The 24,046-nt window shown below is 50.2% G+C and overlaps 1 protein-coding gene across 3 annotated transcripts in view; it reads left to right on the top strand.

Annotated features, from left to right (window-relative positions):
- The window catches only part of HM13 (histocompatibility (minor) 13), a 41,923-nt gene extending 30,909 nt beyond the window's left edge, over positions 1 to 11,014 (top strand). The window contains exons 9-13 of one of the 3 annotated variants that reach the window (XM_006860713.1): positions 1,313 to 1,349; positions 3,311 to 3,413; positions 8,154 to 8,239; positions 9,885 to 10,031; positions 10,824 to 10,917. In XM_006860713.1, the coding sequence (XP_006860775.1) occupies positions 1,313 to 1,349; positions 3,311 to 3,413; positions 8,154 to 8,239; positions 9,885 to 10,031; positions 10,824 to 10,917 (467 nt within the window). Of the gene's footprint in view, positions 1 to 1,312; positions 1,350 to 3,310; positions 3,414 to 8,153; positions 8,240 to 9,884; positions 10,089 to 10,823 lie in introns of those variants that run through there. The other 2 variants (XM_006860715.1, XM_006860714.1) reach the window with 2 other exon arrangements.
- The last annotated feature ends 13,032 nt before the right edge of the window (positions 11,015 to 24,046 follow it).

Genomic DNA, 24,046 nt, shown 5'->3' with positions numbered 1-24,046 from the left:
GGTTCCTACTCTGCATGTACCTCACAAATGTGCCTGTGTCCTGGCAATGAGACATGCAGAGGACATGTCAGCAGGTCATTCAACCTCAGTTTTTCTTTAAAGAAGAATGAGTTGCAGGGCAGATGTGGTGGTGGGAGTGGTAACGCAGGTCAGAGCTCTGACCCCTGGGTTAGTTGTAGAATTCAGCCACCAGGAGGCACCAAATTCCAAGCTCCCTTTATCTTTCTCCAGCAGAGAAGCTGGTGGGTTCAGACCTCCAGCCTTTTGACTGCCAACCACTTTAACCACTGCACCACCAGGGCACCTCACTGAGGCTTCACTAGGACATGTTTCATTGAATGCTTTAAAAGGAGTCGTCCGGTGCCGGTCAGTACTGCTGAGCACAGATGGTTCAGGTCTTGAGCTCTTGCTTCGGTACAATGAGACACTGCCTCTTCTCTGTTGGAATTTCAAGAGAGAGACAGACACACAGACAGATGTGGCCTGTGTGTCTGTCACCTTCTGTAAGCTCAAAAGCACACAAAGACTGGATTGGCTAGCTGAGTGGCAGACTCTTAGGCTTCTGGGCTACCTGCATTTCGAAGTCTCTCCTGAGTGGCTGCGGCGCCTCCTCACTTCTAGCTCCCTCCAGCCCGTCTTCTATATGGCTGCCACATAGGTTTTCTCACCATCTGTTTAAGTAGTTCTTTTCCTGAGAGCTCTTCCGTTGTGTCCCCTTACTCTCAGCTCTTCTCCATGGCCCCTGGGACGCTGCATCACCTGTGGCTCTGGACCGTCTCAGGTTCTGCCACGGTTCCTGACCCCTCTTCTCTTGGGGCCTTTGCACATGCTGTTCTCTCCCTAGAAGTGTCACTTCCTCAGTGAAGCCTTTCTGGGTTTCATCCCCTTCACACAGCCCTCTGACATAGGCTGCACCCTTTCATTTAGAACCGTTTGTTTATTCTTGTTACTGTCGGATGTGGCTCTCCCCTCGGTCCCCTTGCTGAGCTCTGAGAGAGAAGTGGCTTGCTCCCTGCTGTATGGTCCATAGTGCCTGGTACTCAGCAGGCACTTACTGGGCTGACGCAGCATCAGTCAGTCAGTACCCTACCATGAGGTCCTGGATCAATGTGGTGCCAGCCCAGAGCACAATCCTGGGACCTTCTGGTTGGTGGTAGAGACACAAAGTATCTGTTGGACAGTTGGCAGAGTTGGCCACACTCTTGGCCCTATGATGGGGGCACTAGGTTGGGGACCAAGGCCCACTCAGCATGTGTCCTCCTGAGGCTCGCCCTGCCTTCCCCACCCCTCTAACTGCACCTCTCTCTCTCAGGGATCTTCATCGCCTTGCTGCTGCGCTTTGACATCAGGTAAGCCACCTGGGACCTTCACCCACAGCCCCAGCAAGTGAGGGGGCTCACCCTGGGCAAGGACTCTCCAGTGGCCTTTCTGCAGCCCCGGGAACCTGGCGCAGCTTCCCCTGCAGTTTGCATTTTGAAGAGAGAGCCCAGGGCCAAAAAGCAAGAATCCCAGACCAAGAGCTTTCACCCCACATGGCTCTAGTGGCTCCCTAGTGCTTCCTTGCTGTTCAACTCTGGCAAGTGGCCTGGCCTTTCTCACCCTTGAATTAATGGGAAACGCCCTGAAAATACATAGAGGGTGTTGAGCACAGGCTGACCTCAGAAATCTTCTCTGGGGAACCAGCTGTCATCATCAGCCCAGGTCAGGTCACCATGTCCCATCATCTGGGCTCTTGGGCTGCTCCACGCCCCTACCCAACTCAATGTCCTTCATTTATTTGCGGGAGGGGGGGGACCATGAGTCGGCCACCAGTAGGTGGCGCCATTCACCTGCATCATTTGGTGCTCAGCCGGCACTATGAAAGACTTGCTGTTTGTGCACTTCATTTTGAGGTGGTTTATAGAGTGTTTCTTAATCTTATGCATGGTAGCAAGTGCCAATATTATCAAAACCAAGTTTGTACATGCAACTAAACTTTCCCACTGCTAACTGCTCTAAAGGGATCACATTTGAGGTCCTGGATAGAGTGGGAGAAAATGGAGACTAAAACTCAAAATCATAAAAAAACAGCTTTACTGGTCAGAGATGGAGATCATTGTCCATGGTCACCCTATAGGTCTGCAACTAAAGTCACCCAATAGCTCAGTTTTCATCCAAGCAAGATAGGTTTATGGGGTGGGGGTGGGGGGGTAACAACACTAGTGTGGTATGCACACCGTAGAATTTCCAAAAGGGCAGCATTTACTTAGGAACAAACTTAAAGGCTGGGGAAAGGTAGGTGGAGACATGGAAAACACAGGGAGGAAGCAGGGTGAGTGATGTTACTTTGAGGGCTTGGCCATCATTGAGATGAAAGAAAGTGTGACTTGTTGAATATAAAACTGATGATCTGCTCTGTAAACTTTCACTCCAGTCATAATAACAATCAAAAAATGAAAAATAGAGTTCCTGGCAGGGCCACTTTCTAGAGACAACCTTAGAAGCAGGGTCTCCCACTCAACCCAGACTTAAAAGGCAAGCGAGCCCTTCAGAATCTGCAACATTTCCAACGGCAGTCAGTTGTGGCCCAGCCTTCACCACATGATAGCCCTTAATGTACTTCCAGCTCTAGGCTCAGAAGCAGCCTGGGCAGTGAGGCAGGGATCAGCCTCAAGCCACAACAATGATTGAATTCATACTACTTTCCAGGCACTATTCCAGGTACTGGGGACACGTGGAGGTCATTGGACCAGCATTATACAGAGAAGGTTGTCATGGCAATGCCAGAGTACTAGTGATTCCTCCACTCTGATGCTAATCTTGGGTGAACACTAGTTAGGATCCCCTCCAGGCAGCCACTGGCATTTTATCCCTCTGTCAGCATCTAGTGAATTCCTACCTCCACTTCCCTGAAAACTAGGAATGTATCGTGGCTGTTTTCAGCATTGCTGGTGTCAAAAAATGACTCACTTAATCCCCTCTGTGGTTATTTTCAAAATGTAGATTTCCAGGTCTTATCCCATTGTTAGATCGGAATCTCCACACTTCCTCTGGGTGTGTTTTAGGCTAGCTAAATTCTTAGACCCACTATCCCAGGCTAGACCATGTGACAGTCATAGCCACCAGGTTGTGGACTCATGGTTTTCTCACTTTGCAGATGAGTCAACAGGCTGAGAGGAGTGTGACTTACCCATGGCAAAGGGCAGTGCTAGCTTGCATGTTGAGCTCAGGATCCTTGGTCATGTCACGCAGCCTCGGCACCCTCAGAAGTGATGCTGTTCCTCCAGTCCCCACATCTAACCACCTCTCTCCCCCCACACCTTCCCTGCAGCTTGAAAAAGAACACCCACACCTACTTCTACACCAGCTTTGCAGCCTACATCTTTGGCCTGGGCCTCACCATCTTCATCATGCACCTCTTCAAGCATGCCCAGGTAGGTGAGCAGGACTGTACTCAGTGCACCCTCCCCAGGGCTCTCACTGTAAGTATTAGGGACCTGCCCAGCGTTTGTCACAAGTGCAAGCGGCTGCTCCTCGGGCTCAGAGCAAGCCCGACTGCGATTCTTTCTCTTGGTTCCTGCAAGGGGGCTACCACTGTCCCTGTCCCAAGCAGCATATCTACATTCACAGCAAGCAGGCGGAAGCCACTGTACCAGCCGTGCCTGTCGTCTTCATCAGGAAGGCAAAAACCCTGCCAGGACAATCTCAGCAGATCCCTGTCACAGGGGCCTCCCTAACTTCCAGAGAATTCTAGACTCTAGAATTGGACTTTTCTGCCTGGGTGGGGGGCAGACGAAGAAGGCAGGTTGGGAGTTGTGGTAGATGTTTTTACCCAGTTCCTGCCCCACCAGATGAGCAATGATGTTCATTCACAATGGCGAGGAGAGGAGTGGCTGGCTGGAAGCCTCCAGAGAGGAAGGCTAGGCGGGGAGGAGAGCAGATGAGCAGTGCTGAGGCCGTGGTGGTCCCTTGGTAGGATTCTCTCCTTCCATACTGGAGACCCAGCCAGCACATCTCGTATGTAGTTAACACCCATCTGTCGGTGGAGGCTTCCATGTTGCTGGGATGCTAAGCAGGTTTCAGTGGAGTTTCCAGATTGAGACCGAGTAGAAAGAACGGCCTAGCAATCCATTTCCAAAGTCAGCGAATGAATCTACAGGTTGATCCACAACTAATCACGGGCCGTGTTGAGTTCTACTGTGCATGAGGTTATGTGTGTCAGGGACCAACTTCAAGGCAGCTAACAGAACTTGTCCATGCCAGGCCTTGGGTTCAGTGCTCAACTAGGGTCCTTGTGAACCAATGTAGAAAGGAGCTCAGGTGCCACGTGCAAATACATAGTGGAGCCAGGATTCAAACCAGTGTCCACTTGAACACCTGCCTTAAGGCTGGACCACAGGCCTTAGAAGAGGCAGTGTGGCCCAGAGGCTAAAGCAGGGCAGTCCCAGGAGTCCCCCCAGGATGAATGCAGACTCTACCGTCAGAGCTGTGGATCTGTGCACAGTTTGCTGAACCTTTGCTTGGAGTCTTTGTTAATTTAAAAAAAAAGCAGAAAATAAGGATAAATAATAGCACCCATGAGGTTGTTTGTTGTTGTTGTTATGTGCCATGGAGTCGGTTCCGACTCATAGTGATCCTGTACAGGGTTTCCAAGGCTGTAAATCTTTATGGGAGCAGAAAGCCTCATCTTTCTCCCGCGGAACAGCTGGTTGTTTCGAACTCCTGACCTTGCGGTTCACAGCCTGATTCATAACCACTACGCTACCAGAGCTCCTTATGAGGTTGAAGATGTAATAAATTAATATAAGCAAAGTGTCTTGAACCTTAGAACCATGCCTGGCCTCATTAGTTGTTATTAAGCACCCTCGAGTCAGCTCTAACTCCTAGTGTATAGGGTTTCCGAGGAGCAACTGGTGAGCTTGAACTGCTGATCTTACAGTACAAACCGACCTTGCAGTCCAGCACATTAACCCACAGCACCACACCTAGCCCCATTAGCATTCACTGTCATTATTATTGTGGGGGCTTTCTTTTCCCTTCTCCTCCCCCTTCCTCCCCACCCCCTCATCCTCTAGCCATGGAGGAGCTGCTCCTGTGTGACTGTCTGTTGTGTTCATAGTCAGCACCAGGTACCCCCATTAAATTAACTCCGCCCTCACAGCGCCACTGTGATGGAGGGCTTGTTGGGTACCATGGAGTTGATTCTCAGCTCATAGCAACCTGTGTGACAGTTGAATGGCCCCAACGTGTTTTTCAGGCTGATGTGGCGCTGTGGGCTAGTGCGTCAGACTGCAAAGTCGTTCTGAACTGCAAGCTTGGCGGTTCAAGCTCACCAGCTGCTCCTTGGAAACCCTATACAGGGCCGCTATGGGTCGGAATCTCAATTGACTCAGTGGCACTTAACAACAACAATCTTTACCAGAGCAGATCACCAGATCTTTTCTCCAACAAGACCCTGAATGAGTTCAAACCACCAAGCACTTAACCCTTTGCACCACCAGGGTTCTCTCTGTACCGTGCTGTTTGTACAGAAGAGTAGAACACTTAAAAGAACTGGACCAGGGTCCCCCTGGCCCTCAGTGGGGTATCACCTCATTCACCTCTGTTCCACATGGCCTCGGGGACTAGTGAGCAGTATATAAATGTGCTGGGGCCTGGGTAGGACTGACTGGGAGGCCTGTGGAGTTCTGTTGTTAAGTGCTTTCCAGATGGTTCCCACTCACAGCAGCCCTGTTCAGGCTTTCCAAGGCTTTTTAAAAACCTCACCCATCTTTCTTATGCAGAGCCACTGGCCCTCTCAATGCATGGACCTTGTGATTCCCTGTCAACTGTGCTCCATGAGCCATTTTCCTGGTGGCCAACAGATGGCGGGCTTGCCTTCACCCTGGGCTGGACTCCTGACACCCAGGCCCAAGCCTGTGTCCTCCTTGGCAGCACTCTGACCCTCTCCCCCAGCCACCCCTGGGCATCTCCCTAAAAACTCTTATTGAAAAGGGGACTGTGCCATGGGCCCCCTCCCTCTCTATGACACAGTCCCAATGTAAGTATTGCCTTAGTTAAGTGCCACCTCTGCCAGTGTGACTTCCAGCGCCTGTTGCCTCTGTCAAAAACCTACCCTAATCGTGGAATTCAGTTTGCTGGTGCCACTGAGGCCAGGTGATCTTCCCCCAGAATGATTATTCTAAGTAAATCTGTAAACCTCTAGCCAAAATTTATCTCCTAAAGTCATCTTTGAACCAAATAATACATGAGCAAATTGACAACAGCAACTCGAAAGGATCATAGTTTGTGCTTGTGATGGTGAATTGTTTATTGTTGAGAAAGTTAGCTGAACTTGAAAGATGTTACCAAAACCATTGAATTGCTCACGTAGAAATTGTTGAGTTGCTTGCTGTATGTTTTGTTGCCTATATTTTCACCAAAAATGAAAATTTATAAATCCACCCCAAACCAGGGGAACAGCAGCCCCCAGAAAGGCCCTTGGAGATGATTGGATGTGGCCCCTCATTGTACAGGAGAGGTAAGGCCAGAGAAGGAAGCAATATAACCACGGTCACACAACAAGACCCGGACTACAGGAGTCGTGACCCCAGCTCACTGTGCCAAGCTGTACATCCCACACTCTCAGCACTGACATTCTTTGGAAAGGCCATCTGGTCCCTTAAGAGAAGAGAGAGTACAGACTTATAACTCTTTGATAATATGGAACTCATTGTTCCCAAAGGATCCCCTCCGTTTACCCCTGGAAAGCCTCAGTGGCTATCACCCTTAAATTAGGCAGCTTTGAGGTGGGTACCTAGCCACGATCCACCCCCAGGTGAAGCTATTTTGCCCAGACTGGCCTTAATAAAAAAGACACCCTGGGCTTAGAGAACAAAAGAGCTGAGGTCCAAATCTAGACAACCATGCAACTCTCTACCCTGATCCTCAGTCACTACATCTATCAAATGGATATTAATCTTCTGAGAAATTACATTTGAATGAGCTTTCATTTTCTATTCATTTCTGCTCTTTCTGTATTTTTTTGTAGCTTACTCATTTGAAAGTTTGGGTTAATTTCAAGTTTTTTCTGCTTTCTAATATACCTAAAGCTATACATTTTCCTTTGACTGCTCCCTGTAGGCTTGGGTTTGGACCTTTGTTGCTGTGATTTGTATTCCTCTTGGGCCACAGCTGAGCTTATGACGCAGGCGTGACACAGTGGGAGAAACACAACTGTCCAGATTCAAATCCCAGCTCTGCTATTTGAAATGCCCATAGGCAAGTCCTTTCCCCTCTTGAATCCCAGTGGCATCATCTGTAAGACCCAGGTTCTGTCTCTGTGGTGGTGTTCATATTCAGGGGTGATTCTCTATAAAGTCAACAGCTGCTCCTAGGAAACCCTGTGCTATGGGTCGGCAGATTCTTCATGTGCAAAGGTCCTGTGGCTGGAGGTGACTGGACCAGGAGGACACAGGGTCAGACCTGCTAGGACCTTGAAGCCATGGGGAGCACTGGGGTCACGAGATTGAGCAGTAGAGTGAGGGCCATCTTTCCAGTGCTGCAGAAAGAGAAAGACTTTAGAGTCTAGCACACCTGGGCTCCAAACCTCTGAGGCCCGGACTCGCCACGTCCCAAAGGGTCAGCTGGCTTCTACGAAAGGAGGCCAGGCCCAGCACCATCACTGCTCCACAAATGTCCTTTTCTGTCACCCAGCTGCACCAGACCATCTGGCTCAGGGGAGCCAGTGACCAAGCTGGGTGACCTGAATATGTGCAAGGACTGTGCAGATCAGCTGTGTCGTCACCACCATCATCGTCATGACAGCATCCTTGGGGCATTCGTTTAAAATGCAAATTCCTGGCATCCCAGACCCAGGCAAGCAGGGTCCCCGGTATAGTGCCCAGAAGGTAGCATGTTTGAACCCGTTGTCCTAGGTGACTCCAGTGATGTCAGCCAAAGTCCTGGAAACTCGATCTCCAGGTTGAAACTCCATAGGCTTGTTTCCTTGGGTTCCATGGGTTCCCTCCTAGTGGAAGCAGCCCTAGGTGGGATTCAGTAGTCATGGGTCAGGCCCAGAAACTTGGCTTTGTGAACTTGGGCCCATCACTCTCTGTCAAGCACAGGGTGGCAAGTGTGCCCTGGAGGAGGCTAGAGTGGTGGGGTGTGGCCTAACCAGCCGTGTCTTCTCGCAGCCTGCCCTCCTGTACCTGGTCCCTGCCTGCATCGGCTTCCCCGTCCTCGTGGCGCTGGCCAAGGGAGAGGTGACGGAAATGTTCAGGTAAGACGGTGAGGGGCAGACGTTTGGGTGCAGGTGCACCTGCAGGCAGCTAAGGGGGGAGGGAAGGGGGAGGATGTTTACACAATTCCACGGCAACACTGTTCTGCCACCAGCCCCACCCCTTGCTTGCTCTTTCTGCCAGCACGTGGGTGCCTGGTCTGTGAACACCAGTGGGAACCTTTCCCTGGGGAAAGAAGCCAAGGGGAGGCCAAGGCCTCAGGGCTCTCTGGGTGGCCCTCACACCCAGCTGCCAGCCGGGCCTGGAGAAAGGGTAGCTGCTGTAGGTTTCTGTCAGAGCTGCCCCACTATCAAGAACTCTCTTCCCAACCCAGCCCTGCCACCATGTGACTTCCAGTGTGTCCCTCCCCTTCCCAAGCTTTCCTGTGTGAGTAATAGATGGGCAGGTGGAGGCTCCCAGTGTGGTACAAAGTGCCCCAGGTTAGTAGTGTCAGCCCCCACCAGCTGTGGGGCCTCAGGCACGCCCTTCCCCATTCAAGGGAGGGCTGCCTAAGAGCCTGTCCCTGTGACTATGACCACAGCTCCCGTGTGAATCTCCACACCCAGGCCCCTGCCCCTGGCCATAGCCACACCTGCCACACCCTAGCACAGCCCCACCTGTGCCCCAAGGTTGCGTGACCTGACAGGTGTCTGCTCCCCAGCACTACCAACCCCGCCTGCCAGGGACCCAGAAATAGCTGCCAACTGTGAATGAAGCTGCCCACTCAGGGGCCTTCCACCAGCTCCACCTGCCTGGCCTCGGAGTTGTCCCTCAAACACCCGCCAGGGCCTCCAGTGCACCTGGATGCCCACAGGGGGAACCTGTGACTCACCCTCCCCCGTCCCTGCCTCGAAGCCCCAGGCTCCCAACCTGCCTACCCATGTCCTGGTCTGGCAGAGCCCTACTGCCTTCCAGGCAAGTCAGAAGGGGTGAACTCTGGGGCAGGCCTGGGGGGCCTGAGCTGGGTGCCTACTTTTGCTCACATCCAGTCTCAGTCCACCCCCACCCTTGAAAGTGACTACCCAGTTCTCTTGGGTCCTCATTGGATCAAGCATTGGGAATCACAACTAGCAACTTACACACACCCATACAGCTAGAGCAAAGGGCACTTCCTGCACCCTCCCTGGTGCCTACCTACCCCAGTCAAGGGGCTATTAGGGTGAGGTGGCATGCAGAGGGTCTCTTTCTCTCTCTCTTTGCCCATCTCTCTTGCCTGACTTTTTACTTCATCCTTTGGTTTACTTTTCCCTTTGAGTGACTTCCCATCAGAGTTCCTTAAAGAGGGTGAACCCCTCATGTCACAGCCCCCCGCAGAGGCAGCTTCTGTTCCCAAGACATCTGTGTACCCACAAGTAAGTGTGCTGGCATGCTTGGAGGATTCTGTATTATTTCTTCACAGGACATCGTATCTTGGAGGTAGTTCAGCAACCCATCCACAGAGCCAGCCTTCCATAGTCTTCTGGTGTACAGCTGCATCTCTTTTTCTTTTCTACTTAACACCAGCTTCTTCCCACACAATCCTTAAGTGCAGAGAGAGGCACTCCCTGTGTGCCCACCACCTCAGGAAGGAAGTAGCACTCTGACCTCCTCTTAGCCCCTCCCCCTCTGTCTCTTTTTTCTGTTTCTCTGTCTCTGTCTCTCACACAGCTACGAGTCCTCCGCGGAAATCTTGCCTCATACCCCAAGGCTCACCCACTTCCCCACAGTCTCGGGCTCCCCAGCCAGCCTGGCCGACTCCATGCAGCAGAAGCTAGCTGGCCCTCACCGCCGGCGCCCGCAGAATCCCAGCGGCATGTAATGCCCAGCGGGTGGCCACCTGCCCGCTTCCCCCCACCTGCCCCAGGGCCCAAGGTAGGGCAGATGCTCCAGCCCCAGTGTACAGGGCAGGGAGCAGTCCTGGGGGGTGGCAGGAGGCAACTCCATCTCAACCACCAGTCACTGCACCCAGCCAGTGTCCTGTGATGTGGGCCTCAGTGAAAGGGAGGGGATATGTGGACAGTCCTTGGTGGACAGTAGTACTTTTGCTGCTCGCTGTGTAGAACCTTGGACAAGTCACTTTCCTCTTTCTGAGCCTCTTTCTTCACCTGTTAAGTAGCCACATTCCTGCCTCACAGGAGTGATCTGATGAGGAAATACACGTATTGTCCTTGGCATGAACTCAGTTGCTCAGTAAGTGAAGTCCATAAGTCAGAGCTAAGCCAGGCTTGTCTGCCTTCAGGAGTGGCACCTGCCTGCCAGGTGTGGTAGGCCCATCAGCACAGCCTCAGCCAGGCCACCCCTTTCCGCCCTCCTGCAGAAGGTTCTAGAAGCTTCAGGTTGGTCCGCACAAGCCCAGGCCCAACCTCTTCTCCACTTGCCACTGCCCTTGATGCCTCTTGACACCACAGGGCACAGAGAGAGCAGAACTGCCTGTCTGAGACAGGCACATCGTGGGGTGAGACCACGGCCTGGAAGATACTGGGCTTCGGATATAGGGTTGGTGGTCCTTATGTGCCCCAGGGAGTTTGCTGGGGGTAGTGGAGAAAGCAACAAAGATTCTGTTCTCCCTTTCTCTAAATGGGTGGTTTCTGCTCTTTTTTTGACCAGTTATGAGGAGTCAAATTCTAAGGATCCAGCTACAGTGACAGAATCCAAAGAAGGAGCAGAGGTGTCAAAGAGGAAGGAGAAGAAGGAGAAATGATGCTGCGTGTGCCTGCCCCTCTGAGGACCTGACCAGACAGGCAGGGGACGGACAACACAGACTTGCAGGGCAGAGGGTACAGGAGGCCTGAGCCCACTTCAGGAGAAGGGTAGGGCCTCTGTGCTCTCCGCTTCCCTCTCCCCTCCCCTGAAGGCAAAGCAAGCCCTCAGCCCCTCACCCCTACCTTGGACCTCAGGTGGGGGAAAATGTGGGTCTGCTTTTTAGACTTTTGTATTGTGGACTGACTCGTCTCGAATTAAAAACTCCTTTGCTGTGCACGTAACGCGTTCCTGGGAAGGTTCTCTTTGGAAGCAGCCAACATCTTCTCTAGCTTTGTCGGGTCTCACCCTCCCACCCAGAAACTTTTCTGCAAGCCCTTTCCAGGGGCATGCCGGATAGCCCCTCCATTCTGGGCTGCTTGCTCAGCACCCTGTGAACACCCTCGGGCCAGCAGAGGGGGCCCATGAGTCTCTTTCCTCAGCTTTCAGGTTTTTCCCCACCACCTACCACCGCTAGAGGGCAGTGAGGGAGCTAGGCAAGAGATCCATGGGTTCCCACCCATTTGTCTAGATTGGTGTGGGAGGGGAAGAGGTATCAAAAGCCAACCTGAGTCAACAAGGGGACCAGTAGCAGTAAAGCCAGAAAGGGCAGAGCTGGTGGCCCCCCTGAAGCGTCTAGGTTTTATTCCCAGGCTGACTAACCCGGTCTTGATGCCCCGTGGCCTCAGCTAAAGGGTATTTGGTTCTGGGCTGCCCTGGAGATGAAAGCCCTGTCTGTCTCATTCCCTACTCCTGGGATTCTTCCCAACGCTAGAGGGATCCTGATTTTGAGGGCTGCCTGCCTCCCAACCAGGTCCCTGGAAAAGCTGGGGGTCGGGTGTGCGGGGAGAAGACCCACTGCCTGTTTCTCCACAGGCACAAAGTGGGATTGGCTCCATGGTTCTGCAAGACCATCCAGGTCCAAGAGCTGGCGGTCCCGGAACCAGGGTTTCCTTGAACAGCAGTCCTGGCCTGTAGAAAAGCCCCCAATGGGCCAGGTGAGGAGTGGACATAGCCTTCATTCCTTCACCTTCTGATGTGAGCCCACTGGTAAAACTGAGATAGTGGGGCTAGCCACTGGCCAGAGACTCAGACCCCCAGTGCTCAACCCTGAACTCTCCCCGGCCTACAGCTTCCAGACAGTTCAGAGGTGGCCAAGAGACAAATATGAGCAGAGAATCAAGCATGTCGTCGTAATTCTCTTGCTAGCTAATAGGTATTGATTGAGAAGTTCCTAGGACTAGGTACCTGAATACGGGGTTCCTGTCTTCAGCTGTAGGCGCTGTGGTTGGACCCATTGTGTGAGGGAGGGAATTCAGTTATTCAGGGACATCGACTTTGACCTCAACCAATCTAAATTCTGAGATCCTAAGTACTCTGCAAAAGTCCTGGTGACACTGTGGGTAAAGCATGAGGCTGTTAACTGAAATGTCAGAAGTTCAAATCCACCAGCTGCTCAGTGGGAGGAAAAACGAGGCTGTGTTCTATAAAGATTTGTAGCTTCAGAATCCCTATAGAACAATTGTATCTTACACAGGGTCACTAGGAGTCAGAATCAACCCAATGACCCCGCACTAGAGTCACTGTAGTTGATGGCGCTGGGCATTGATGAGCCAGCCACTCAACTTCTCTGAGCCCAGGAGTATATGGGGGGAAAGAGTAGGAAGTATCAAAGGCTTCTCATAGTCAGGGGGTCTCTTCAGGGCTTCTGGGATCTTTGCGGGGACCAGCTGCCTCCAGAAGGGAGGCCATGTGGTCCTGGAACAAGGCCCCTCTGAAGAAGGCTGATGGGGTGGGTAGCCCAGGCCCACAGCATGGTTGGCTCTGCGGCCCAGGACCCACAAAGGCCTCTTTGAGTCACCACTGGCCCCCGGCAGAGGCTGAGGTGGCGGTGGCGCCGGGCGCCTGCCACCTAATGACCGTCCTGGTCCTGCCAGATGTTCCACAGACCTCGGCAGTAGCTGGCCAGGCCCACCCGGCCAGCCAGCACCACCGCAGAGGCCACTCTAATTCCAATTAACCAGCTTCAGCTGAACAAACAGCAGGCAGTGGTGGCCCAGCCCGGGCGGTAGGCCCGGCCCGCAGAGCCTCTGAGTCTAGACTCCAGATGTGAACTGCCACCGCCAGAGTCCCATGGAAAAATGGCACTAGGCCGGGCATGGATCAGGTCTACACGCCAGAGAGTCGGGGGTGGCTGGGCAGGGTTCTTACCCAGGATGGAGGCAGATTCTTGGAAAACTGACCCAAACTCCCAAGTTCTACCACTGGTTTGTTAGGTATTCCTCTGTGCCTCAGTCTCCCCTAGCTGTAATTGGAGGGGGAAGGGTCTCCAAGGACAGGCAGCTGCCTTGCTGAGCCCAATACCCATTTTGTTTAGACATGTATTTTAGATAGGTTCTCTTATCATAAGTACTCCATGACGGAGGTACCACCCATTTTACAGATAGGGAAACTAAGGTGGAGACTAAGTGCTTGCCCAGGGGGCAACCCACCACCTTGGAGTCCTGATGTGGGGCTGTGGATTAATGCACCAGACTGCAAAGCCATTTGAACTGCAAGGTTGGCAGTTCAAGCTCACCAGTCACTCCTCGGAAACTCTATATAGGGTCGCTGTGGGTCGGAACCAACTAGAAGGCGCTTCATAACAACAACCTTGGCTTCCAAGACCATGGTGTTCACCACAATTTTCCTTTTCTTTGGGGCAGTGCTGGAAATTGGGTGGCAACCTTCGAGTCTGACCTAGCAGGGATCTGTCTTGTCCATGGACCTGTTTCTTCAGCTGGGAAATGGGTGAGAACTCTCCTGGGGCATAGGCAGTGCTCTCTCTGGGAAGCGGCTTCAGGAGCTCTATTGGCCTCAGTACCACCAGTGACTTGGGCACTGGTCAAATTGTCTCAATCATTCACAGCAGAAAACCCAAGAGGCCAAATGCCAGTTCTCCCCAAATTGAGATTCTGATCAGGGAATGGGATTTGAAACATATAATAAGTGGAATTATGACATAAGGCAGGAACGGAGCTCCAGGCTCCCACAAAGCTATTTGGGAGGTCAGAAGTCAGCCTCTTTGTGTAAATGGGGAAAATGAGTGCCCCCAGCCCCTGTTACCTTTATTAAGGGTGGGAGGTTGCCTGGGCTTGCACAAGGAGTGGATGTCAGAGGCAGGCAGAGCCTGCTAGCAGCCCCCTGCCACTACTTTAATCTACCCCCTCCTTCCAGATCTTCCAGAGCCAGGCTGAGGAGGCTGCATCCTGCCCAATGCTTCAGGAAGGGCCAAGCGCGCGGGAAGGAAAGCACCACGCCCCCACCCCCGCCGCGGCCACACCTGGGCTCTCCAGGCGGGCAGGGGCCCCCGAGCAGGCGCCTGGCTCCAGCGAGTCTGGGCCGTCTCCCCGCGCCGCCCCTTGGGGGCCGCCAGATGGGCCCACAGCCCGCCCAGCAGAGTAGGCAGGAAACGGCCGCCGCGGCTGCCAGGAATGCGGACGCGAGGGAGGGGCTGCTGGCCCCGCCCACATGAATAGGCCACGCCTCTGTCCAGCAGGCGCCCAGCAAGCAAAGGCCGTTTTGAAAGAGTTTTTCTAATCCTAGCTCTGGATTACTAGCCACGTTTCCTTGGATTTCTCGTCTCTGTGCCTCCGTTTCCCTACCAGTAAAACGGACTGAATACTTCTCAGTTCTTAGATCACTGTGTGACTTCAGAGTAGTCCCTTTTCCTTTTTGTCCCTCGATTTCTGAACCAGAAAATGATACAAACAGTAGCACCTCCCTAGCCGCAAGCTGTCCCCACAGGAATGTAATGGGCTCAGCCCGTTTTCCTCCCCACCGCTATAGCCCCAGCACCCAGCCCCAGGCCTGAAACACAGGGGTTCTCAGTATTTGTTGAATGAACGAATGTAAAGGTCAGAATCGTGGGCTCCTGGCACATAGTAAGTACTTCTTCCAGAAAAGGGGGATGTCAAACGGGGTTAAGGAAAAATACCCAGAGGAGTCAGACCAAGAACGGCCAGGTACAGAAGAAGGAGAGATGTGGAGACTTGAGCAGATCACAAGGCCTAAACTGAGACAAGGAACTCGGTTAGCCTTTATCCTGAAGGCATTGGGGAGCCAAGGAAGGAGTCTGAGCAGGGGTGTGACAGCTCCTTCTAAGCATTGTTGTTGTAAATGCCATCGAGTGGGTTCCAAGGAGCAACTGGTAGGTTTGAACTGTCTGCCCTGTGCTGATCCCACAGCGCCACACCAGGAGTACTTTCTAAGCCTTAGAACTGGAAATGATCAAGAAGCCAGGAATGCGGCTCCAAGCAGGTAATGAAAGGGGTCGGGGACATGGAGGTGAGTGGACAAGAGATTGAGGGCTCTAATTGGGCCCAGAGTCATCCAGGTGTCCCTCCGCAACCCAGGTCTACTGACTCCGTTTACCAGTCTGGTCTTGATTGGGGATCATTCCAGCATGCTCCACTCCCACCCTTACAAATGTCCTAAGGTGACCTACAGACCTCTGGGTCTCATCCCATCCCAGGAAGAAGTCCCAAGTCACAGCACTTTTGCACTGAAGGGAACTCAGGGGATGATGGGGCAGGGGCTGGAGAACTGGACTAGAAATTGTACTTCCCCACCCCCCAGAATAGTCCGAAACAAAGAGACTGCTTGCGATGCCCCACACAAGTACAGGCATAGACAGAGGCCTGTGGAGGGCATGAGGCATATTGCGCATGCCCTGGGTGCCACTTGAGGGGGTCACTGGTGAACAGTTTCTGTTGGCCACTGCCGTTTCCATCACCAGCTGTGAGAGATCATTCAGCAATTTAAAAGGAATTGCCCTAAGTGGTCTTTTCCTTAGATAAGCCTCTAGGCCCAGACCTTCAAGAGTGTGAACTTGCACCTGAGCCAACCTTAAGCTGTGGTCTCCATCACCCAACCTAGGAGATGTTCAATCTACACTGGGCAGTGTGGACAGGTACCTTCGTGAAATAATAATTGTTAAGTGCCCTCAAGTGGGTTCCGACTCATAGAACCCTGTATGGGGTGTCCGAGGAGCGACAGGCGGGTTTAAACTGCTGACCTTGTGATTCACAGTCCAGTGCTTAGCCTACTGTGCCACACCAGGACTCAATAATAAGGTTGCTGTTAAGTCAGTTCTGACTCGTAGTGCGTTTGAACCACCAACCTTGCAGTTCAAACTGACCTTGTGGTCTAGTGTTTATCCCGCAGCTCCACACGAGGACTCCATAATAATGTTGGTGTTAAGTGCTGTCAAGTCGATTCTGACCCATAACAACCCTGCACAAGGTTTCCAAAGAATAACTGGTGGATTTGAACTACCGACCTTTTGATTCACAGTCCAGTGCTGATCCTAAAGTGCCACACCAGGACTCCATTATTACTGAGTGTTGACTGTGGGCAAAGCATCATTCCAGGTGCTTACAGGCACCACATCCTTAATGTCCACATCACCCCATGTGGACAGCATCAGGAAATACCAGCACGAAGAGGAGACTGGCCCTGCGCAAGGGCACACAGAAATCAAGAGTTTTCCCAAGGCCTGGGCTCAGCTGGGACCACCACTGAGCCCCAGTCTGGCTGGGCACCTCATCACTGCCCCTACCCACTTAGTGCCTCTTGGGGAGGGGCCAACTTGTTAAAGAGTATTCGAATCTGGACCTGCCCTTGTCATTTTTAGTACCATTAAATATTCACTTATTAAAACCTTTTATTATCACTGAAGCTGTATAGAAACCTTGTAGATTTAAATATATGCAAAACTGTGTAATCAACAGCATAATCCTTAGCGATTTCTGGTGTATTGCTGTGGACTGTGGATCAGCACTGGACTGTGAACCACAAGGTAGGCAGTTCAAATCCACCAGATCCTCCTCAGAAACCCTGGAGAGGGTTGCTATGAGCGGCATCCAACACCACAGCCCTTAACAACAACAATCCTTAGAGATTACTGCTATTAACATCTTCACATAGATATGTTCAGATTTTTAATATGCTTATACAGCTACTCGATGGCATTTAGCAAGAAAGGCAACTATATGTAATAATAATAATACACACAGTCCTGGTGTGGCACTGTAGGGTAAGCACTGCTGCTTCCTGCAAGGTTGGCAGTTCACACCCACCAGTCGCTCCTGGGAAGCACTATACAGGGCTGCTGTGAGCCAAACTGACTCCACTTAACAGTAACAACATTATATGTCTGGATTGTACCTTACTTAACATGAAGAAAATAAAAATCTTCGCAACTGGAGCAATAAGCAACATCGTGATAAATGAAGAAAAGGTTGAAGTTGTCAAGGATTTCCTTTTAGTTGGATCTACATTCAAAGTCTATGGAAGCAACTGACAAGAAATCAGAAGACACTGAGGAAACCGCTTCAAAACCCTCTTTAAAATGTTAAAAAGCAAAGATGTCACTTTGAGGATTAAAGTGCACTTGACCCAAGTCATGATATTTTCAGCTCATGTGCAAGGGAAAAATGGGTAATGAAATGAATAAGGACAACCAAAGAATTGATGCATTTGAATTACGGTGTTGTCAAAGAATACTGAACGTGGACTGCCAGAAGAACAAACAAATATGTCTTGGAAGTACAGCCAGAATGTTCTTTGGAATTGAGGATGGTGAGACTTTGTCTCACATACTTTAGACACGTTATCAGGAGGGACTGGTCCCTTGAAAGGACATCATGCTTGTTGAAGTAGAGGATCAATGAAAAAGAAGAAGACCCTCGGCAAAATGGGCTCCAACGATGGTCAAGATGACAAAGCACAGGGCAGTGTTTCTTTCTATGAGTCAGAACCTACTCAAAGCCACCTAACAACTTTTTTTAAAATCCAAATACCATCAACCGTGCTACTATTTTAAAACACCTTTGTTTCCACAGTTAATCGTTCCATTTCTGTCAGTAGGCATCCCACCTAAGACCTCTTTGTCATTTTTAAGGCAGGCGAAGGTAGGTAGACCGAAGGCAGACCCCACTGTGGTAGATGAGGTCTGCTGGGGTCTCTGAAGGGCCTTTCTCTCCCCAAAGCTGTGGAGAGGTTCTCTGAGGTCCCTGGACATCCTGGGACTTGCTCTGGTGTCAGTAGGTGGAAACCCAGCCGAGGAACCAGTATTAGGCAGGTGCTTCCTGCAGGTCCCGGGAAGGGGAAATAGAGGCACATTCCATACACATGTCACCCATGGTGAGGATCCAGGCTGCCATCAGACGGTAAGGCATAGAGTTGTGGGTAAGCCTGAGCCCCTTTCTGCCTGACCTGGGCTCTTTTTTGCTTTGCAGGTTCTCTGTGTCTGATTACTGTGTGAGACAGCGTGTTTCTGTGAGAGTTTGCTGGTGTTTGGGTTCATAAAAGAATGTGGGTGTGAGGATATTAAGATTTGAGATGTCGTTAAGTGCAGTGGAGTTGGTTCCAACTAACAGCGACCATGTATGGGGTTTCCAAGGCTTTAAATCTTCAAGGAAGCAGAAAGCCTCATCTTTCTCCCAATGGGCTCAAACCTCAGACCTTGTGGTTCGCAGTCCAGTGCTTATAGTGTGGAGCCACCACGCTCCCCAGTTCTTATATGGGACAGAAGTGTTTCCATTTGGTTGTGTTTGTGAACACATGCTTGTGAATTTGTGTCTCTCTGGTGTGTTTAAGAGATGTTGGTGAGAACAATGTGAGCGAGAGCCTGCAATGGTTGTGTGTGAGAGAGAGAGAGAACACGTGTCCTGGGGTGTGAGGTGAGGGTGTATTTGTAAGTGCATTGGTTTGTAAAGCATGATGTTAAGGAGCAGGGATGGGCTGAGCTCCTTTCGGCCCAACTCCTGTCCTGTCTCTTCAGCAGTTTCTATCTGTGCAGTTATGAATGTGCACGTGTGTGTGTGTTTACAAAGGATTTTTGCAAAGGCTTTGTTGTTTTTAGGTGCCATCGAGTCGGTGCTGACTCATGCATAGCAGAACAAAACACTGCCCAATCCTGGGCCAACCTCACTATTGTTGCCACACTTGAACGCATCGATGCTGCCACTTTCCCAATCCATCTCACTGGGGGTCTTCCTCTTTTTCTCTGACCCACCACCTTACCAAACATGATATCCTTCTCCAGCTACTGGTCCCTCCTGACAATATGTCCGAAGTATGAGAGACAAAGTTTGGCCATCCTGGCTTCCAAGGAGCACTCTAGCTGCACTTCTTCCAACACAGATCTGTGGGTTCTATGGGCAGCCCATGGTACTTTGAATATTCTCTTCCAACACCATAACTCAAATGCATCAATTCTTCTATGGTCTTTCTTATTTACTGTCCAGCTTTCACATGCATATGAGGTTATTGAAAATACCATGGCTTGGATCAGGCACAACTTAGTCCTCAAGCTGACATCTTTGCTCTTCAACACTTTAAAAAGGTCTCATGCAGCAGATTTGCCTAATGCAATATGTCGTTTGATTTCTTGACTGCTGCTTCCATGACTGTTGATAGTTGATCCAAGAAGAATGAAGTCCTGACAACTTCAATCTTTTCTCCATTGATAAGAATTTGTTTATTGGTCCAGTGGTGAGGATATTTGTTTTCTTTACATTGAAATGTAATCCATACCGAAAGCTGTGGTCTTTGATCTTCATCAGTAAATATTTTAAGTCCTTTTCACTTTCATGTCAACTTTCCTGCCCGTGAGTGGATGTGTGTGCACGCGTGCATGTATACATGAGAGAGAGAGATCCGGTCCTTGTTAGGTGGTCAGTGCTCCTCTCTGCCTGGCCTTCCCCGAGTCTCAGTGTCCGCCAGCCTCCCTGTGTCCCCTCTCTGCTGGCCTCATGGAGTTCCAGAAAGAGGCTGTAGAATTAGAGAAGTAAGGTTTGAATTTCTGGCTCTGGCACTGCCTTGCTGTATGGCCTTGGCCAGTTTACTTGGAGCCTCAATTTCATCACCTGAAAAATGGGATAGTGACACCATCCCACCTCACTGGGTGCCTGGCATGCCTGGAGCACTCAGACTCACTGGTGGCAGTGATGGTTACTCTGCTTACTAGTATGTTTTCTCAGGATCTCTCAGACACCCTCAGGAAGTCTTCCTGCTGCAGCCAAATGAATGACACCTTTCGTTTTTAAACCTAAAACCGTGTTCTCCCGCTTTGCTTCGCACCCATTCACTCGCATCCTAGCATGACTTATGAAATACTTTGTGAGAATGGAAGAGCCATCCAGGGAACCTGGAAAGCACCACTGGGAAATGACCCCAAAGATGCTGATTTGTGCACCTGCTGGCTGTGAAAGACCTTCACTCGTCTGTTGAGACCGAATCTGCACCAGAATCAGTGGGAAAGTTGCAAATGAGAAAAAAAAAAAAAAAAATGTTTTCAATCTGTGTCTCTTCAAGCCCCACAGGATGGAGATGTCCTAAGAAATTAAACTGAGGGGAAATCCCATTATCTGTTGTTTTTTTAAAAAAAATGGGTCCCTCAGGATTCCACAGGGACCCCCTTCCCAGCCGCTGTGTGGTCCTGGTCTGAGAAGGATCACTGAGACACACACATACACACCCGGTGGCTCACACCCACCCACCACCCAGCCCAGGCGCAGGCTTCCCAGGATTCACATGGTAATGAAGACATCCATCTTCTCCCAGACACACACTGGGCCCTCCCAACCCTCCCAGGCCCTGCACAATGGCCCCCAGAGCTCTGGCCCCACCACCTGTTGGATTTTCCCAGGGAAGGAAGGGTGAGAGAAGAATCCCTCCTCCCAGCCCCATTTGCATCCCGGTCCTGAGTCCTGGGAGTCAGACAGTTAAGGGCATCCACCCTTCTGACAACTGTTCGTCCTCAGTCTGCACTCAGTTTCTTCATCTGCACAGTGGAGGTGATGGTACCTGGGTCACAATATGGCTGGGAGGATTCCCATGGGAACAGTAGCAGCTGGACTGCGGGCTGCCGGACAAATGGAGAAGGGGTTAGTAAAGAACTCTCAGAAATACCTCCAATTCTGGCTTACACTAGACCAGGTAGGTGGAGCACATTGTCTCATTGTCATGAGTATCCCTCCACAATTGTTTGAGGTAACCCTGTTCGGATCCCATTTACTGGACACTGAGACTTAAGAGATCAACAGTCTACCGGAAGTACCACAGCCCCAAAAGCAGCTAACCCAGAATTTCATTACAGTGTTGCCTCCAGTTGCCTTTTAGCTACTAAAATCAACAGCAACAACATCATATCCTTTAATATCAAGATGGTTAAACTGTAAATATTTATGGGAGCAGAAAGCCTCATCTCTCTCCCTAGGAACAACTGGTAGATTCAAGCTGCCGACCTTGTGGTTAGCAGTCCAGCTCATAATCCACTAGGTTACGAGGGCTCCTTTGGCACATGTTGTTAAGTGCCATGGAGTCAGTTCTGACGCATAGCGACCCTGTATAAGGTTTCCGAGGAGTAACTGGTGGGTTTGAACTGCCAACCTGTGGTTCGAAATCCAATGCTGATCCTACAGTGCCACACCTTTGATACATGTTGTTAAGTACCATCGAGTTAGTTCCAACCCATAGCAATCCTGTATAAGGTTTCCAAGGAGCAGCTGGTGAGTTTGAACTGCCGACCTTGTGATTCAAACTGACTTTGCAGTCCAGCGCATTAACACACAGCACCACACCAGGACTCCTTTGGCACATCTTGTTGTTAAGTGCTGTGGAGTTGGTTCCAACTCATAGCGACCCTGTACAGGGTTTCCAAGGCTGTAAATCTTTACGGGAGCAGAAAGCCTCACCTTTCTCCCGTGGAGCGGCTGGTAGTTTCCAACTGCTGACCTTAAGGTTCACAGTCTGATTCGTAACCATTACGCTACCAGAGCTCCTTCCTTTGGCACATAGTAGGTGCTTAATAACTGGATTCAACTAATGAAAGAACTCGGTAATTACTTTATGAACAAAGCACCTACTATGTTAAGCACATATCCTTATTCTTTGGATTACTGGGTTTGCTTAGTTAATCCTCATTTGCACTCTGTTAAATGCCTACTGTGTGTCAGACACTGCCCTGGCTGGTTTCATATTCCCACATTGCTTACTCTTAATGGATTGCTGCTAGAATTGTGATTGCCATTTGGTTTATACCCCCACGAACCAACATGCTCATGAACTAAATGATTTCCCAAGTAAATACTCAGTTTGACCTTGTGATAAATGAGGTTTGTTACAGGGATGGGGCAAAGGGGGCATTCACAACAAACCTCTGAGCTGTTGTTGGATGCCGTAGAGTCAGTCCTGAATCACAGTGACCTCAATGTACAACAGAAGGAAACACTGCCTGGCGCTGCCCCAGCCTCACAATCATTGCTGTGTGTGAGCCCATTGCTAGTGTTATCGATCTAGTGGAGAATCTTCCTCTTTTTCACTACCATCCATTTTACCAAGTCTGATGTTCTCCAGGTCTTGGTCCCTCCTGACAGCACATCCAAAGTACAAAGTCTCACCACCCTCCCTTCCAAGGAACATTCTGGCTGTACTTTTTCCAGTATAGATTTGTTTGTTCTTCTGGCAAGCCATGGATAATCAATACTCTTAGCCAATCCCATAATTCAAAGACATCAAGTCTTTGGTTGTCCTTTCCCATGTACATGAGGCGAATGAAAAAAAAAAACATGGCTTGGGTCAGGCGCACCTCAGTCCTCAACCTGACATCTCTGCTTTTTACGCTTTAAAGAGGTCTTTTGAGGGGTTCTGCTCAAGTCTCCACAGCCTCTGCTTCAACGGTGCTTGAACAAAACCCAGTGCTGGCCAGTCTTCCCCAACCAACTGCGCCCCATTAACCCTCTACCATCTCCTGCCAGCCATGCTCTCCAACGCCCCAAGGTCCCTGCAGCACCACCGCCTTCTTTCCTCCACAGCCGCCATGATGACCGTGTCCCCCTGCAGGTGTGCCAAAACTATAGCCATCAGCCGCCATACCTCTACCTGTCTGTGCCATATTACTTATACAGCAATGATACAGCTTTGAAGAATTTTGTAAAATATTTTCTACATCAATCTCACAAAGAGAGGGAACATGCTGAGAAGCTGAAGAAACTGCAGAACCAACAAGATGGTGGAATCTTCCTTCAGGATATCAAAAAAGCAGCCTGCAATGACTGGGAGAGCAGGCTAAATGCAATAAGAGTGTGTGTTACACTTGGGAAAAAGTGAGAAGCATTCTCTACTGGAAATGCACAAACTAACCACTGACAAGAATTTCCTCCATTTGTGTGGCTTCATCAAGACGAATTACCTGAATGAGCAAGTGAAATAAATCCATCAAAGAACATTGGTGACTTCATAATCAACTTGTGCGAGATGGGGGCCCCGAATTCTGGCCTAGTATAGAGTATCTCTTTGACAAGCACACCCTATGAGACGGCAATGGAGAAAGCCACAGGTTTGACTTCCTGGGTTGCCAAGGCTGCTGGGTTTTTCCCTTTACCTTTTCTACAAAATGTAGCAAAATATCCACTTACGTTCTTTCATTTATACCAGATGTTCAGATAAAGTTATTTGGTACCCCTACCCCCTCCCCTCAAAAAAGAGGTCTTCTGCAGCAGATTTTCCCAATGCAGTATGTTTAATTTCATGACAGCTGCATCCATGGGTGTTGATTATGGATCCAAGTAAAATAAAATCCATGACAAGTTCAAACTTTTCTTCATTATGTTGCTTACTGGTCCAGGTGTGAAGATTTGTCTTTATATTGAGGTGTAATCCATAATGAAGGTTGTATTCTTTGATTTTCATCAGTAAGTGCTTCAAGTCCTCTTCACTGTCAGTAAACAAGATTGTATCATCTGCATATTATGAGTCCTTAACGAGTCCTCCTCCAATCCTAATGTTGTGTTCTTATTCATACAGACCAACTTCTCAGATGATTTGCTCAGCATACAGCTTGAATAAATATAATGAAAGACTCCAACTTTGACGCACACCTTTCCTGATTTTAAACCATGCAGTATCCTTTTGTACATAGACCATAGACCAAGAGCAACAACAGTCTCTTGGTCTATGTACAGGTTTTACATGAGCACAATTAAGTGTTCAGGAATTCCCATTCTTCAAAATGTTATCCATAATTTGTTATGATCCACACACAC

This window comes from Chrysochloris asiatica, unplaced genomic scaffold (genome assembly GCF_000296735.1).
Source record: "Chrysochloris asiatica unplaced genomic scaffold, ChrAsi1.0 scaffold00039, whole genome shotgun sequence".
Lineage (NCBI taxonomy): Eukaryota > Metazoa > Chordata > Mammalia > Afrosoricida > Chrysochloridae > Chrysochloris > Chrysochloris asiatica.
Note: the sequence above shows the minus strand (reverse complement) of the source record. Positions and strands in the feature narration are given on the sequence as shown.